This window comes from Hypanus sabinus, chromosome 7 (assembly GCF_030144855.1).
Source record: "Hypanus sabinus isolate sHypSab1 chromosome 7, sHypSab1.hap1, whole genome shotgun sequence".
NCBI classification, from domain to species: Eukaryota; Metazoa; Chordata; class Chondrichthyes; order Myliobatiformes; family Dasyatidae; genus Hypanus; species Hypanus sabinus.
Genome location: NC_082712.1, coordinates 60,992,626 through 61,010,797, shown reverse-complemented (window position 1 = coordinate 61,010,797; position 18,172 = coordinate 60,992,626). Strand labels below are relative to the sequence as shown.

The 18,172-nt window shown below is 42.8% G+C and overlaps 2 protein-coding genes across 3 annotated transcripts in view; one reads left to right on the top strand and one right to left on the bottom strand.

The window, feature by feature from the left end:
* Positions 1-16,941, top strand: part of tbc1d2 (TBC1 domain family, member 2) — a 69,099-nt gene extending 52,158 nt beyond the window's left edge. The window contains exons 11-15 of the mRNA XM_059974773.1: positions 452-955; positions 5,309-5,429; positions 7,851-8,036; positions 9,766-9,887; positions 14,175-16,941. Of these exons, the coding sequence (XP_059830756.1) occupies positions 452-955; positions 5,309-5,429; positions 7,851-8,036; positions 9,766-9,887; positions 14,175-14,367 (1,126 nt within the window). The 3' untranslated portion in view covers positions 14,368-16,941. The remainder of the gene's footprint in view (positions 1-451; positions 956-5,308; positions 5,430-7,850; positions 8,037-9,765; positions 9,888-14,174) is intronic.
* The window catches only part of LOC132396820 (uncharacterized), a 33,467-nt gene that overhangs the window by 2,968 nt on the left and 12,327 nt on the right, over positions 1-18,172 (bottom strand). Inside the window, exon 3 of one of the 2 annotated variants that reach the window (XM_059974783.1) lies at positions 8,964-9,455. The exons of the other annotated variant lie outside the window; for it this stretch is intronic. Coding sequence (XP_059830766.1) covers positions 9,387-9,455 — 69 coding nt within the window. The 3' untranslated portion in view covers positions 8,964-9,386. Of the gene's footprint in view, positions 1-8,963; positions 9,456-18,172 lie in introns of those variants that run through there. 2 annotated transcript variants of the gene reach the window in all.

Genomic DNA, 18,172 nt, shown 5'->3' with positions numbered 1-18,172 from the left:
TTTATATCCTAACCTCGTCTGTCCTCCCAAAATACAACACCTCATAGTTGTCTGCATTATATTCCACCTGCCATTTTTCAGCTCATTTTTCCAGCTGGTCCAGATCAGGCTGCAAGCTTTGATAGCCTTTCTCTTTATCTGCTACATCACAATAATGTTTAAAAAAAATATTGTGATAGTAGCCGCCTTTACCGCTTTCTCAGCTTGTATCAAATATTGATGACTATCATTGGGGGGAACTTTCTCCTGCAGTCCCCTTTAAATCTTTCCCCTAATATCTCCTTATGTGGCTTGCAGTTAAGTTTAGTTGTTAATGTTACTGTGAAGGACTTGTTAAGTTAGGTAATGCATTTGCAATTTGGTGTTATTGATCACTTTAGTTGGTCGTTTGCAGCTACATTCATTAAAACGCTGTTTCTCCATCTGTTTGTTCCCACCCTCTAACCCCAAGTGAGCATGATGATTATGGATTCAAGTTGGTATCTTCTCCAGTGCAGGAGAACAGCATCTTAACCAGAATCCAAGCTCTTGAACGAAAATCTAACAACCTGATGGTCAGTCAGGAAGGCCAGGAGAAAACCATCCAGGTGAAATGGGACAATCTCCTCTCTGGCAAGACCTTTGGAGAACTGGTGCCTTCACCAGAGTTAAAGAACCTGATCAGAAATGGCATTCCCAAGGAGCATCGAAGGCACGTTTGGAGGTGGTGCACCAGTAGACGGGTTCGGCAAATAAGGGAACGATACAGTAGCAACCATTACCAGGAGCTGTTGAAGCTTTGCAAGAACAAACAGCAGGCAGCTTCCAAGCAGATTGAGCTGGACCTCCCACGGACACTGACCAATAACACACATTTCAGCTCGCCCACTTCCAAGATGGTTCAGAAGCTGCGTCGGGTGCTGCTGGCGTACTCGTGGCAAAACCCGGATATTGGGTACTGTCAAGGACTGAACAGGTATTCACATTGTGACATATCCCCCTCTTTGCCATAGATGGACTCCACCTGCCTTCCCTGAGGGAAGTGAATCTATCGACCTTACTCTGGCCTATCTGCAGCTCTGGACCTACTGTGGTTGGCTATGAATTACTATCTGAAGCAGCCTAGTAAGTCACCCTGTTAAAAATAATTGGCAGAAATCTCTCTTTTCCCCACACTCATTGTGTTTTTTTGCAGTTTCTGTGGTTTGGCCACCTGCCTCTTGCACTAGCTTAAAATAGGATATGGCCAATACTAATCTATTTGGCTCCTTCCTAAATGATGCACTGGGTTTAAAAAATAGAGTTGTGCATCGTAGTAACAGACCCCTTGGACCATCAAATCTCTCCATACCTATCCGCTAGCCCATATTAATTGCAGATCTGATTGCATGCATTATTTGCAACAGTGGCTGGGCTCAGCAATGTGATAAAATCCCAAACTGCATTAAACCAATCCTGGGCTATTGTTCCATTTATAGGAAAGCCTGTGGAGGTGTGGGCAATCAATTGGTTGGCTGCTTGTCCTCGTCTCCAAGGTCTTTATTTAAGATGGAATTTTTAATGCACTTTTCACTTCACTTTCAGGATTTCCCAGAGTCAATATGTGTACTTTTAAATGGTGGTCACTGCAGGAAGAAACACAGCTGCTAATTTGTTATTGAATTGTACAGCATAGAAACATAGAAAATTTGACTGATGTCATCCATGCCTACCTACCTATATTAATCGTACTTTTCTGTTTTCAATCCATGTCCTTCCATGCCTTTAAGTATCTGTCCAGGTGCTTCTTAAATGTTAGTATTGTTCCTTCCTTTGGCAGCTCATTCTGGATACACTGGGTGTGAGTGGTGGTGTTGGGGTTGGAAATTTACCCTTTTAAACTTCTCCCTCTCACCTCAAACCTCTGCCCTCTTGGACAAGCCTACCATTGGAATTTATTATTGCCACATGTACTGAATAAATTGAAAAACTCATTCTGAATAGTATTCATACGGATGAAATTATTACACAGTGCATTGGGGTTGAACAAGGTAAAACAATAACAATGCAGAATAAGGTGCAACAGCTACTGAAAAAATGCAATGCAGGTAAAAAGGGAGGCACAAGATCATAATGAGGTGGAATGAGAGGTGGAAAGTCCATTTTATTGCACTAGGAAACCATATAATAGGCTTAAAACAGCAGGATAGAAGCTGTCCTTGAACCTGGTGATATGTGCTATCATGCTTTTGTATCTCCTGTAAAAGAGGAGCGGGGAGAGGAGAGAGCATCTGGTGTGGGTGGTGTCTTTGATTATGTTGGCTGCTGCACTGGGTCAACAAGTAGCAGCCAGTCAATAGAGGAGAGGTTGTTTCCGGGATGTGCTGAACTGGGTCCACACCTATCTGCAGTTTCTTGTAGTCACATGCAGAGCAGTTGCTCTACTAAACATGAATCCTGATAGGATACTTTCTATGATGCTTTGATAAAAATTGATATGGATTGATAGGGACATGCCAAGTTCCCTTAGCTGGCTGAAGAAAAACAGTAAGCTGTCTTGGCTGTGACATTGTTTGCATGGTTGGACCAGGACAGGCTATTGGTGATGTGACTCTTAGGACTTGAAACACTCAACCTGAACACTGATGTAGTCAGAAGCATGTGCACCACCTCCCACAGCCCCCCCCACCCCTAAACTCAGCGACCAGCTCTTTTGCTAACATTGAGGGAAAAGGTTGTTGTCATGACAACATGTTACTACGCTCTCTATCTCCTTTCTGTACTCTGACTCACAGCTCTTTGAGATGCGGGCCATTATGATGGTATCATTTGGAAATTTGTTGATGCACTTAAGAGCATAATCTGGCCATGCAGTCATGAGTGTACAGTGAATAGTGTAGGCGGTTGAGAGCTCAACTTTGTGGAACACCAGATTTTAGAATAACTATGTCAGAGGTGTTGCTTCATGTCTACTGATTGCAGTCTGTTGGTCAAAATGTCACCAATCCAATTGCAGAGGGAAGCATAGATTTCCTGGGCCCCGAGTCTGATGTTGGGTTTTCTGGGAATTATGAGTACTGGAGATGGAGCTGTGGTCAGTAAACAATAGTCTGACATGGGTGTCTTTACTATCCAGATGCTCCACAGGTGAGTGCAGGGCCGGGGAGAAGGCATCCACAGTATGCCTGTTTCAGCAGTAGGCCAACTGTAGGGGATTGAGATTATCTGGAAAACTGGAGTTAATGCATGTCATGACCAGCTTCTCAAAGCACTTCCTGGATCTCAGAGCCAGTGGGTGGTAGTTGGTAAGGCACATTATCTTGTTTTTTCCGAGGTTACCAGGACGATAGTGGTCTTAAAACAGGTGGGAACAATTGATTGAGGTAGAGGTTTAAAGTATCTGCAAATACCCCCACCAGTTGATCTGCACTGGATCAAAGGACACAGCCAGGGACACCGTCCAGGCAGATGCCTTCTGCTGGTTCATTCTCTTGAAGACTGATCCTGCATTTGCAGTGCTCATTGTGGGTTTAGTTTCACTGGAGGTGCTCATGGTGCATGATGACATACCCATTCTCTTCTATTCAAAATGTGCATAGAATGCAGTAAACATGGAGAAGTGATGCGTTATCAGTAATGCTTGCCTGACTTTGTTTTATAGTCTGTTATAGCATGTAAGCCCAGCCACAGATGATAACCATGGGAAGTAAACACCAGCTATCTGTACAATCTATGCCTCTTATATTTTTGAATGCCTCATGAAATCTCTTAAAAGCTCTCTTCAGAGCCCTGCCATTCACTGTGTACCTTCGATAACTTTCCTCACAATTCTGGCATTATTTTCAAACTTATTAATTCAACAATTGCATTTTCACCCAAATTTATCAATATATGACAAAAAAACAGGTCCCAGTCTGATCCCTACAGCAGAGCATTGATCACGGGTCTCTAATTTGGAAAAACAACCCTTCATTGTCATCGTCACCTCCTACTACCTACTCAGTTCACCATGTAGAGGGTTGTTGAAGGCTTTACTAAAATCTACCATCCCGCCCTTGTAAACCTCCTGGTCACATTCACAGCCCTTGAGTTTCCTCTTCTGATTAAAAGCTTACTCACTACTGCAAATTGGGAAATGCAACATCCTGTCTCTACACAACAAGCTCTTTGAAATGTGTTGCATTCATTTGTAGCAGTAGATAGGGTCTTGGTTTAATATCTCATACAGCTATGTAAATATGCTCACTCAGTAACACATGGGGTTGCTGGGCTGGAGACTTGTACTCAAGTTTTTAGGTTGGAACTAGAACTGTCCAGAGCAGAGGTGATAATGCTATTTAATCAGTGCTGACTCCAGTTTATGTGTACATTGCAAACAAATAGCAAATTGTATGATCTCATTCCCTTCTCAATCACAATAGTGAGCAGCAGTGAAGGAATGCATCTATGGGTCGCAGTCTGATCCACCCTTGTGTATTTTCCTCTTGAGCTGTAAATTGGCATCAGCCACTTACTTGAAAGTGAAACTTGTGGACGGGATTGAAAGCAACACCAACTTCTAAAGTCTGGGACATCATAAAACCTGCTAAGATGATTCACTGGTGTGGCCAAAGGTCTGTTAAAGAAAGGAGGTTTTGGGAGGGAATTTGAGAGATTGGAGCTTAGTCATCGTCGCTACCTGCTAAAGAAGTAATTGAAACACAATAGGCCAGACTTGGACATAGAGATCTCTGAAAGCAATTATAAAAGAGGAGATAGCTGAGCAAAGGATGTGAACATTAGGTCAGCAATTTGAAATTTAACAAAACCATTGATCAGAGTAATCAGTGAACTGGATTGTGGAAGTTTGGACAGCAAAATTTTGCTCGAGCTCTAGGTTGCTGTAGATGGAAATTGGTCAGCTGAAGAGCTCCAACTATACAAGTCCCATTGATTCTGTTCATTTCAGGAGAAATGGATTTAAGGGAAGGTTGGGGGAACTGAAATGTACAGAAGAATATCAGTAATGATATTATAATGAGGCCTTGTCTGCTCTGTCAGATGAAAGTAAAGTATTTTATTATGCTGTTTTGCACAGCATAGCCAAGTTACACTTGGGATTCTGGGCAATATTTAGTTTTCAACCAAAATCATGATTAAATAGATCAGAAGGTCACTTTTCTGCTTGAGGGAGCTTACTGTGTACAAACTAGCTGCTGTATTTCAAACCTAATAAAGTTTTTGCACTTTCATAAGTTCTTCTCTGTCTGAATCTTGGATGAAACTCTGGAGCAGAAAAGCAGTTAGTAATAGAAGGGAGGGAAGAAAATGTTGGTTAAATAATTGAATATCAAATTAAATTGCTTTCCAGACTGGCTGCAATTGCATTGCTGGTGCTGCAGGAGGAAGAAGATGCCTTTTGGTGCCTGGTGGCTATTATTGACTGCATCATGCCAGAAGATTACTACAGCAAAACTCTCACAGGCTCCCAGGTGTGAAACTGTCATGCATCACTACATTTTAAGCCTTGTAGTGTTAACTTCTTGGGGAGAATGGTAAATGAGCTTTGAGAAGCCCATTTTTGGGGATTGAGATAGAGTTATTTTCTCATTCATGAGATGTGGTGGCGATTGTGGGTATTGTATTTATTGCCCATCCTTTTTGTTTTGTCCCTCGATCTGACTGGTTTGCTAGCCCTTTCCAGGGACAGCGTAAGATTAACTATATTGATATGAATTATGTGTGCAAGGCACATTGGCTAAATATGTTAGGTGTTCTTCCATGATAAACTTATTTACTTATTGAGATACAGCACTGAATAGGCCTTTCTGGCCCTTCAAGCCCAATTTAATCATGGGACAATTTACGATGACCAATTAATCTATCAACTGGTACGCTTTTGGACTGTGGGGAGAAAACTGGAGCACCTGGAGGAAGCCCATGCGGTCTCGGGGAGAATATACACACCTGTTACAGGGAGCGGTGGAATTGAACTTGGGTTACCTGTACTGTAAAGTGTTGTCACAAGGAAATCTGCAGATGCTGGAAATTCAAGCAACACACACAAAATGCTGGTGGAATGCAGCAGGCCAGGCAGCATCTATAGGAAGAAGTACAGTCAATGTTTCGGGCTGAGACCCTTCGTCAGGACTTACTGAAAGAAGAGATAGTAAGAGATTTGAGAGGGGGAGGGGGAAATGCGAAATGATAGGAGAAGACCGGAGGGGGAGGGATGAAGCTAAGAGCTGGAAAGGTGATTGGCAAAAGGGATACAGAGCTGGAGAGGGAAGGGGATCATGGGACGAGAGGCCTAGGGAGAAAGAAAGGGGGAGGGGAGTACCAGAGGGAGATGGAGAGCTGGCAAGGAGTGATTGTGAGAGAGGCAGAGAGAAAAAAGGGAGAGAAAAAAGGGGGGTGATAAATAAATAAATAAGGGATGGAGTAAGAAGGGGAGGAGGGCATTAACAGAAGTTAGAGAAATCCATGTTTATGCCATCAGGTTGGAGGCTACCTAGATGGAATATAAGGTGCTGTTCCTCCAATCTGAGTTTGGTTTCATCTTGACAGTAGAGGAGGCCATGGATAGACATATCAGAATGGGAATGGGACGTGGAATTAAAATGTATGGCCACTGGGAGATCCTGCTTTCTCTGGCGGACAGAGCGTAGGTGTTCTGCGAAACGGTCTCCCAGTCTGTGTCAGGTCTCACCAATATATAAAAGGCCACACCGGGAGCACCAGACGCAGTATACCACACCAGCTGACTCTCGAGTGAAGCATCACCTCACCTGGAGGGACTGTCTGGGGAACAAGTGCTACACCTGCCCTTACAATTCCTCCCTCACCACCATACAGGGCCCCATTCAGGGCTGAACACCTATGCTCTGTCCGCCAGAGAAAGCAGGATCTCCCAGTGGCCACACATTTTAATTCCACGTCCCGTTCCCATTCTGATATGTCTATCCATGGCCTCCTCTACTGTCAAGATGAAGCCACACTCAGGTTGGAGGAACAAGATCTTGTATTTTGTCTGGGTAGCCTCCAACCTGATGGCATGAACATTGACTTCTGTTAATGCCCCTCCTCCCCTTCTTACCCACATCCCTTATTTCTTTATTACCCCCCCCATTTTTTTTTTCTTTATTTTTTTCTCTCTCTGTCCCTCTCACAATCACTCTTTGCCTGTTCATCTCCCTCTGGTGCTTCCCTCCCCCTTTTTCCCTAGGCCTCCCATCCCATGATCCTCTTCCTCCTCCAGCTGTGTATCCCCTTTGCTGATCAACTTTCCAGCTCTTAGCTTCATCCCTCCCCCTCCTGACTTCCCCTATCATTTCACATTTCCCCCTCCCCCTCCCCCTCCCACTTTAAAATTTCTTACTATCTCTTCTTTCACTTATTCCTGATGAAGGGTCTCGGCCTGAAACGTCGACTGTACTTCCTATAGATGCTGCCTGGCCTGCTGCGTTCCACCAGCATTTTGTGTGTGTTGCCTGTGAAGTGTTGTACTGTAAACCACTACATTATTGTGCTGCAAGGTGAACTAAATGGATTTTTTTGCAAGAATCCAGTTATTTCATTGTCAGCTTTCAGATACCGCCTTCAATTTTACATTTAACGATTGATGTCCCGATGTCTGTTCTATCAAACTCCCCTTGTCATTTCAAAGACATCTTTCAGGTGACCTTCACTGGAGAAAATAGTCACAACTAGCAGTTCTTTTTGCGTCAGTTTTAATGTTCTTCATGGTGGCAAGAAAGATGACAATGTTAAGGCTCAATTATTGTTAGTTAGCTTTGGGACAGAGTAGGCCATACTATAAATATGGAAATAAAATCAAGCATTAGTATTAGACTTCATTTTGTAAAAGATTGTAAATGTAATAAAAAATAATGTTATTTGTCCCATTGTTACAGGTTGACCAGAGAGTGTTTAAGGATCTGTTGTCAGAGAAGATGCCTAGGCTTGTGTCCCACTTAGATCAGTACAATGTGGATCTTTCATATATCACTTTCAACTGGTTCCTCGTGGTCTTTGTGGACAGCCTGCTGAGTGACATCCTTCTCCGGGTCTGGGATGCATTCCTCTATGAGGGAACAAAGGTACTATCAAAATCAGGGCTTTTTTTTAGATGAAGTGTTGTTACAAACAGCTTTTATTGCCTATTTTCCAAATTGAAAGTGCTGATGATCCAGGATGCTGCCTAAATTAGAGGGCACGAGGTTAGGAAAACTTGGGTTGTTTTCTCTGGAGTGGCAGAAGCCGGGGTGGGGAGGCGGGAGGATTTGAAGAAGTTTAAAGAGGTACTGAATAGATAGCCAGAGTTGAAATGGTTAATACCAGAGGACATGTGTTTAAGGTAAGTTCAAAGGAGATAGTGGGGCAACTTCTTTTTACACAGAGTAATAGTTGCTGGAATGTGCCGCCAGGATGCTGGTGGAAACAAATACGATGGAGGTGTTCAAGAGACTCTGAGATAGGCACATGAACATTCAGAATGTGAATGTTGTGCAGCAGAAAGGATTACCAAATGCCCAACGATCTAACAGCCTGTTCCTGTACTCTACTGTTCTATGATCTCTTTGAAGTTGGAGGAAGTCTCAGATCTCAGATGAAGCATAAATTGCAAATTGAGTGGTGGTTCCTTAAAGCAGCACACTTGCAGGAACTAACTGAACTCAGTGGTTTTATAATTAAATGGAGATGTATTTTTTCAAGCCAGAGAGGTTGAAAATAACAATGAAAAAAAATTTTGGTCTGCAATTGTCGCTGCCATTTCGGGGGGGGGGGGGGGCGTGGTATTTACATTGAAAAAAGACATTCCACTAAATGACAGGAGTTGATATTACTGATGGATGCTGGGATCCCTGGAAATGTTTGTAATAATGTTTCTCTGGGTTTAGCTGATATTCAACATCAAAGCAACACTTTATTTAATTATATGAAGGAATTTCAAGGGCACTGTCCGTATTTTGCTATAACTACATGTTAACTAAAGTTCCGTAGGGTTGGAGGGTTGGTAGTGGGGATAAATGCTCCCAATGGCGTGCATCTCAAACAGCCTCTGACAAACAAGTCCAGCTGTTGGCCTTCACGTGTGGCTTTGTTCCTACGCCCAGTGGAACTGTTTCTACTGACAGGAGAAAGTGCAAATGCAGGTTGGCAGCTCACGTAGGAGGAGGAAAACTCTAATCCCAAACCTCCACTGCCTTGCGGCTATACCAACTTGTGAGGAATGCTTCGGGAGTAAGCCCTGAGGAGAACTCTGGAGCTGGAGTCCTGAAGGCAGTCCTACATTGAGTTCAGTGCTGACTGGCAACTCCTGTGATGCTGCTGGTACCAAACGGTATCGGTCTCTGCTGTTCCTTTGGATTCATCAGTTGCATGGAGAGGTGGAGCCTGCTACATAGTCAATAGTTTGCCCTCCACTTCGTACTGCCCTGGCTTGCATATCATGTAGATAGATGGGACACAACATCCATGGTCGCCTCTGACCAACAGAGGGCCTCACGTGGATTCACCTGAAGGCCGTAATGATGGATAGGTATGAGTAATCACAGCTGACCTCTCAAACACGCATACATGCAGACTTAATATTCTAATGTCGCAAACTAGAACTTCTGCAAATAGTTACATATCTATATACACATTCACTAGCCTCCCTCTGTAATCAATGTTTGTTTAATGTGTTTTATTGTGGTGCAATGAGTTCTGGCTATGGGAAGATACAGCACAAATGTTCCGGACTACCTTGCAGGTCACTTCCTTGCTGTGGATCTGTAGCAGAGTCACATTCACTGAGACCAATACATGCTCTCTCTTGTGTTTCAGGTTATATTCCGGTATGCGCTGGCGATTTTTAGATATCACGAGGAAGAAATTCTCAAACTTCATGACCACCTTACAATTTACAATTACCTGCAATGCCTGTCCAAAAGCATTTCTGAGGGAAAGTAAGAACCACTCTTGACTTAAATAAAAACTTAGCTGAAATTGCAAATAATTTTTTTTAAAGTTCTTATTGATAATGCCCCAAGTATTTCCCTGAAAAAGTGTCTGTAACCTGGAGATGCTGGTGTCAAAGAGAATGTACTGTATGATTAGCAAATATGGTCAGGGAGGACCTGGTTCTTCTGGTTAAAGATAATTATTTTCTTCCTTTTTCCTTGGGCTTCATTCATGATCACCAACCAATCCAAAGGGAAGGGTTTACCTCACTGTACAGTCACAACGATTCCCTTCCTTGCTGTGGGTTTGACTTCCCTGGGAAGTGGCGCAGGCACTGATTTTGCTTGAGCTCAGATATATGGGTTTTGACCCGAAACACCAACTGTCCATTTCCCTCTACAGATGCTACCTGGCCATTTGACCCTCCAGCAGTTTGCTTTTAGGAGCTGTAGGAGAATGAGAAGTAATCTTGCAGAAACCTGCAAGCTAAAAGAGAGCTTGAGAAGGCAATTCAGTGAGCACATTTCCCTTGGTGGGAGAATCTATAATTAGGAAGCATACACTCAGGATAATGATGAGGAGGACTACTTGCAAAGATGTATGGCTATTTCAAATGTTCTGCTCCATGTAGCTATAGAGGCCATGTATATTCAAAGCTGAAATTGGTAGATTTTAGATGGGGGTAAATTGAGATTTACAAGGCAAAGGTCAGATAACAATGATTTTAATGGTGGAGCTGATATCTTTATGGCTGTCTTCTGCCCCTGTTTAAGTTCACATGCATGTAAATTTACTAGATCACTCACCCAAAGCTCTGGACCAAACTTAAGATGAGATTAAATCCTGCGCTGTTTAAACTTAGCAAATGAAGTTAATCAGAAATTTTGATCTGCCAATGAGCTAAAAGCTCCTATAGAGCATGGGTTCCTAACCTTTTTTTTTGCCATGAACCTGCCCACCATTAATCGAGAAATCTGTGGACCCCAGATTGGGAAACCCAGGGTTAGAGGGAAATAATAATGACATGGTTGTTGGCACTTTGTCTTTGAGCATTTAATACTGATTTATTGCACACTGTTCAGGAGGATATTGAATGTCACATTGGTGAATTGTTTTTTTCTGGAAAGGTGAGATTAGATGGGCTAATACTGTGCACGTTTATCAAAACCAGTCCTACAGTCCTACCAGTCCATAATTGCATTGTTCTCTTTAAAGGGAAGGACTCTTGCACTTGCTTGGTGACCCTAAGATCTCCTTAAGAAGTTTGGTGTCAAACTTAGTGATCCTGTGAATCATGTTGGTTTATGAACAGGAATTGATAAGTGATCTTGAAGTAAAGGAGCCATTAGGAAGTAGTGATCATAACATGATAAGTTTTTATCTACAATTTGAGAGGGATAAGGGCAGATCAGAGGTGTCAGTGTTGCAATTAAATAAAGGAGACTACGGAGCCATGAGGGAAGAGCTGGCCAAAGTTAAATGGGCGGATGCCCTGGCAGGAAAGACAGTGGATCAGCAGTGGCAGATATTCTTGGGCATAATACAAAAGATGCAATTGCAGTTCATTCCAATGAGAAGGAAGGATTCAAAGAGGGGGAAGGGACCACAGTGGTTGACAAAGGAAGTCAGAGATTGTATAGCATTAAAGAAAAAGAAGTATGACAGGGCTAAGATGAGTGGGAATACAGATGATTGGGAAAGTTTTAAGGAACAGCAGATCTTAACTAAAAAAGCAATACGGAGAGAAAAAATCAGGTATGAGCTCAGTCTAGCCAGGAATATAAAAGGGGATAGCAAAAGCTTTTTTAGCTATGTGAAGAGAAAGAAGATAGTTAAGAACAATGTTGGCCCCTTGAAGAATGAATTGGGAGAAATTGTTATGGGAAACAGGGAAATGGCAACAGAATTTAATGCATACTTTAGATCTGTCTTCACCAGGGAGGACACAAGCAATCTCCCAGATGTATGGATGGGCCAGGGTCATAAGATATCAGAGGAATTGAGACGGATTGACATTAGGAAAGAAACTGTGATGAGTAGACTGGTAGGACTGAAGGCTAATAAATCCCCGGGTCCAGATGGTCTACATCCGAGGGTTCTAAAAGAGGTGGCTCAGGAAATTGCGGATGCATTGGTAATCATTTTCCAATGTTGCTTAGATTCAGGATCAGTTCCTGAGGATTGGAGAGTGGCTAATGTTGTCCCACTTTTCAAGAAGGGAGGGAAGGAGAAAACAGAGAACTATCGCCCTGTTAGCCTAACGTTAGTCGTGGGGAAGATGCTTGAGTCCATTATTAAGGACGAAATAGTGGCACATCTTGATGGCAGAAATAGGATTAGGCCGAGCCAGCATGGATTTACCAAGGGCAAATCATGCTTGACTAATCTGTTGGAGTTTTTTGAGGGTGTAACAAGGATGTTAGACGAGGGTAAGCCAGTAGATGTTGTGTACCTAGATTTTCAGAAGGCATTCGATAAGGTGCCACATAGGAGATTGGTGAGTAAAATCAGAGCTCATGGCATTGGGGGCAGGGTTTCAACATGGATAGAAAACTGGTTGGCAGATAGAAAGCAAAGGGTAGCAGTGAATGGGTGTTTCTCAGACTGGCTGGAGGTGACTAGTGGGGTACCACAGGGCTCTGTATTGGGACCACAGCTCTTTACGATTTATGTCAATGATTTAGATGAGGGCATTGAAAACTATATCAGCAAGTTTGCTGACGATACTAAACTGGGTGGCAGTGTGACATGCGAAGAGGACGTTAGGAGAATACAGGGAGACTTGGATAGGCTGAGTGAGTGGGCAGATACTTGGCAGATGTCATTCAATGTGAATAAATGTGAAGTTATCCACTTTGGAAGCTGGAACAAGAGGGCAGAGTATTGTCTGAACGGTGTCGAGTTAGGTAAGGGAGAAATGCAAAGAGACCTAGGAGTCCTAGTTCACCAGTCAATGAAGGTGAATGAGCAAGTGCAACAGGCAGTGAAGAGGGCACATGGAATGTTGGCCTTTGTTACAAGGGGAATTGAATACAAGAGCAAGGATGTTCTTTTGCATTTGTACAGGGCCCTGGTGAGACCACACCTGGAATATTGTGTACAGTTTTGGCCTCCAGGTTTAAGGAAGGACATTCTGGCAATTGAGGAAGTGCAGCGTAGATTCACTAGGTTGATTCCTGGGATGGCAGGGCTGTCTTACGCAGAGAGATTGGAGAGATTGGGCTTGTACACGCTGGAATTGAGGAGATTGAGAGGGGATCTGATTGAAACGTTTAAGATAATTAAAGGATTTGATAGGATTGAGGCAGGAAATATGTTCCAGATGTTGGGAGAGTCCAGTACTAGAGGGCATGGATTGAGAATAAGAGGTCAGTTATTTAAAACAGAGTTGAGGAAGAGCTTCTTCTCCCAGAGAGTTGTGGAGGTGTGGAATGCACTGCCTCGGAAGACGGTGGAGGCCAATTCTCTGGATGCTTTCAAGAAGGAGCTGGATAGATATCTGATGGATAGGGGAATCAAGGGATATGGGGACAAGGCAGGGACTGGGTATTGATAGTGAATGATCAGCCATGATCTCAGAATGGCGGTGCAGACTCGAGGGGCCGAATGGTCTACTTCTGCACCTATTGTCTATTGTCTATTTAAATTTCTTAAGTTGCTATTTGCCCTTTAAATATTGGAATGGTTTTTTATACCTACGTCAATAGGCAGAAGCTATAGGTTGCAGGATATGAAGAAATGATCAGTTTAATGGGTGAGATGTTAAACTAAGACATGCCTTGGTTTGGAGGCTTATGCAAAAAAAGAAGCACCTACTCTGATGTTGCAGTGCTGAGTTGGGCTCCAAACTTTGTGGCACTACACCACTCGTCCTTTTGTATCTAATCCGAGAGTGAAAGGCAACACGTACGATTCAATGTCTCACCCTCCTCTAATTTCAAGTTCAGAAGTCTAGGTTGGTACAGCACTGAATTGAAAGCTGCACTGTCATATGAATGAGGCAGTGTGTCCTTGTCTCTTCTCAGGAATTTTTAATATTCTATTCCACTGCGTCCTGGGTCAATATTTATTGTTCAATCAGTGCTCTGAAAACTGACAATTAGTCATCATCATCTGCTGCCCATGAATGCTTACTGTGCACAAACCGAATACTGGGTTCCTTGTCCATAATCTAAAAAAACATATTATTGACTGCATAGCACTTTGGGATATCCTGAGGTCATAAGTGGCATTGTATGAACATGGTCCTCTGTTCTGTCACTAATCTTCAATGTCTTTCGGACAACCCACAGGAAACTGATGAACATTGCTTTTGTTGAAATGAACCCGTTCCCCATGAGGCTGCTTCGGAATCGACGGACTGCACATCTGGAGAAGCTCAAAGCTGAGCTGAGGGAGCTGGAGAAGATACGGGCAGAATATGTGAAAGAAAGAGAAGAACATAAAGACCTGATTGTTGTTAGTGAGGACGAGGAGGAAACATAAAGGGCGTGTTCTGCAATCTAAGTCTCTGAACTTTCTATAAAGGAGATTGGAAAACCGGACAATGTCCTCAAGGAGTTGCTGCACCTGGGATGTCCAGTGATGAAAATTGCCTTCTGCAAGATACACTTCCTTAATTGACAAGTGTTGAATTTCAAATGTTTACCTGTTCTGTGCGGATCATAAGATTTAAGAGCAGAATTAGGCCACTCAGCTCATCAAATCTGCTGTATCAGTCCATCATGGCTGATTTATAATCCCTCTCAACTTGTGCTATATTATATGCCTTCTCTTTTGCTTTTATGCTGACTTTGACTTCCCTTTCAGCAACGGTTGCTTTGTCCTCCCTTTAGAAATCTTCATGGTCATATATTTGCTGGCCGGATAAAGTATAGACATGGGGTAAAACTTGTTGGCCCAACAAAAGTGGCATTTTCAAGCTGCAAATGTCTCCAGGACACTGAGGATATGTTTACTCTTCTCACACCAAAACATCCTATGATAAGACAGATGATTCTATCCCAATGTATTACATACAGCTTTGTCCTGTTTTTTAGTTTGGGATACTTCCTTATTTCATTAATCTGATGGAGGGAGATCCAAACAATGATAGGACGGTGAACTGGGCAGCTGATTCCACAGGAACATGCATACTTTGGTGGCTGATTTTTAGCTCAGCAGGTGGGTTTACACACACTGATATTGGTAGGCATAATTGTTTGGACATTAGCTATGTAGGAGGGTATGTGTGTAAACAGCTCCCTTTTTCTCTAGTGGAGAAGATATATAATCTCAAAGATGTTGAGATGTTGAGGATGCAGTGTCTCTGCAAGAGAGAGAACAATTTTTTAATATGCCATGAATGTTTAACTGCTCATCTCATGTACATTTCCCAAATGTTTTCTTTGGGGAAATATCTTGAAGTCTATGTATTTTCTTCTCCTTGGGTGTCTGTGAAACTGGGAGGATTTGGATACAGCAAGTTCATCAAATTTGTCCCAACTCTAAACATGGCCCATGAACATCATTATGTAAAACCTGTGTCTTCTGCAGAAATAAAGATAATCTGTTTGTTCCTGGTGTTATGAATGTGCCACAACTCTGAGGGGTTATAGTAGCCCCCTCCTTTGTGAGAATCGCAAGATCGCTATTAATTCGGGTCTGGGACCCAGGAAATGAGAGAGAGACACGCAGGATCCACAAGGGTTTGGAATGTGGGTCCTGGCCTCAGCGATACAAAGCCACGGATAACGGCCATTGTCTCTTGGAGACGGACTTGTGTACTATTCATTGAAGCCCTCAGGGAATGACCAGAGTGGGCTGGTTGAGGGATTGCATCATCCCAACCTGATTGACATCTGAGACCCCATGAGTAAGGATAAAAGAGGGTCTGGGGAACAACCCCTTCAGACGCACCAGGAGAAACGCTAGAAATCCAGTGACAGCGTTTAATAGCGACAGTCGGTGGAGGGTTCGTGTGCGTCCTTTTCCCTTGCCTGGGGATTGGGGCCTTACCACGGAAGAACGGCTTAGCAAAAGGAGTGGCCACACGTGACCAGCTACACCAAGGGAACTCTCGAAGGATCAACATCATAAAAAGGAAAAGCTGGCAAGTTTCTAAAAATCTCTCTCTTGACTCCAATCAAAGACTGCAGCCTGAATGAACTGAGTGACTTTTATATTTCCATCGGACAATACATTATCCCCTAGACAACGATAGAGCTTATTTCCTACTGATTATTATTATACCCACACTTTTAGATTTAGTATTGACGACGTATATTATCTGTATGTTTGCATTGATATTATTTTTGTGTATTTTTACCAATAAATACTATTAAAAATAGTACCATCAGACTTCAATGGACCTCTCTATCTTTGCTGGTAAGTGACCCAGTTACGGGGTTCGTAACACTGGAAGCTGGCTTTCCTCAGTGACTGAGAGGCAGGAGATGATTTTGTGTCATTAAAACTGTCAGCAAAACCCTTACAGTGAGAGACAAGACAAAGGTTTCCACTTTCAAAATATACCTAAAAGTCTCTTTTGTGGTGGATTTTCATTGTAAAGCATCACCTTCAGCAAAACCATTGTTGGGTTAATTCATAAGCTAGGGAGAACAGAGGAGGCCATTCAGCCCCTATTTGTCTACTTTCTCAATTACTGAAGTCATGTTTAATCTGTGACCAAATTCCATGTAGCCAGTCCTTCCCAATACACATTACACTAAGAAAAATATGTTATAGAGTCACAGTCATGTATCACTACAGCCACAGTACGGTCCATTTAGTCTATGCTGAACTATTATTTTGCCTAGTCCCATCCATCTGCGACATAGCCATCCATTGCCCTCCCATACAGTATCTATCCAAATTTCTCTTTAACGTTGCACCCTAATGCACATCGACCACTTATGCTGGCAGCTTGTTCCCCATGTGCATCACCCTCTGAACAAGTAAGTTTTTCCCTCTCAGGGAATACCTCACTTTTAATCTTTAACCTGTGACCTTTAGTTCTTGACTCGCCCAACCTCAGTGGAATAAAGGCTGCTTGCATTTACCCTATCTATATCCTTCTTAATTTTGTATGCCTCTATCAAATCTCCCCTCATTCTCCTACACTCCAGGGAATGAAGTCCCAATCTTTTCCTATAACTCAGGTCCTTAAGTCCCAGCAATATCCTGTAAATATTCTCTGTACTCTTTCGATCTTATAGATGTCTTTCCTGTAGGAAAGTGACCAGAACTGTACATAATATCTGGCCTCACCAACATCTTGAACAACTTTAACATAAACATCCCAACAGCTGTACTCAGTGCTTTGGTTTACGAACGTCACTGTGCCAAAAGCTCTCTCTATCATCATGTCTACCTGTGACAACACTTTCAACGAACTATGGATCTATATTCATAGATCCCTCAGGTCTACCACACTCCACAGTGTCCCGCGACTCACTGTGCAACTCCTACCCTAGTTTGTCCTCCCAAAGTGCCACATCTCACACTTGTCTGCATAAAATTCATCTGTCATTTTCAGCCTATTTCTCAATCTGGTCCAGATCCTGTAACAAGCTTTGATGGCCTTACTTGCTGTCCACTAGGACCATAATCTTGGTGTCATTTGCAAATTTGTAGATTCAGTTTACCATTGTATCATCCAGATTGTTCCTATAGATGACAAACAAAAACAGACACGGCACCGATCCTTGCCACACTCCACTAGTGATAGGCCGGCAGGCAGAGAGGCAACCATCTACTACCACTCTCTGGCTTCTTCTGCTAAGCCAATGTTGAATCCAATTTACTATTTCATCCTGAAAGCCATGTGACTGAACCTTCTGAAACAGCCTCACATGGGACTTCATCAAAGGCCTTGCTAAAAGTCTACTGCCTTGCATTCATCAACTTTCCTGATCACCTCAAGCTCTAGAAGATTGTTTGGCCACAACATACACACATGTTGACTATCCCTAATCAGTCCGTCTATCCAAATGCTGACATAAACGATCCCTCAGAATACGCTGACCTCTAATCTCCTGGCTTGTTTTTTGATTCTTTCTTGAACAATAGAACATTAGATATTCTCTGGCACTTCACCTGTGGGTAAAGTCATTTTAAATACTTCTGCTAGAACCCCTGTAATTTCTGCACTAGCTTCCTACAAGGTCCGAGGAGACACCTTGTCTGGCCCTGGGAACTTATCCATCCTAATTTTCATCAAGATGGCAAGCATCTCCTCTTCTTTAATCCCGATACAGTCCATGACCTTGCTATTATTTTACCTCAGTTCTATCAACTCTGTGTCCATGTC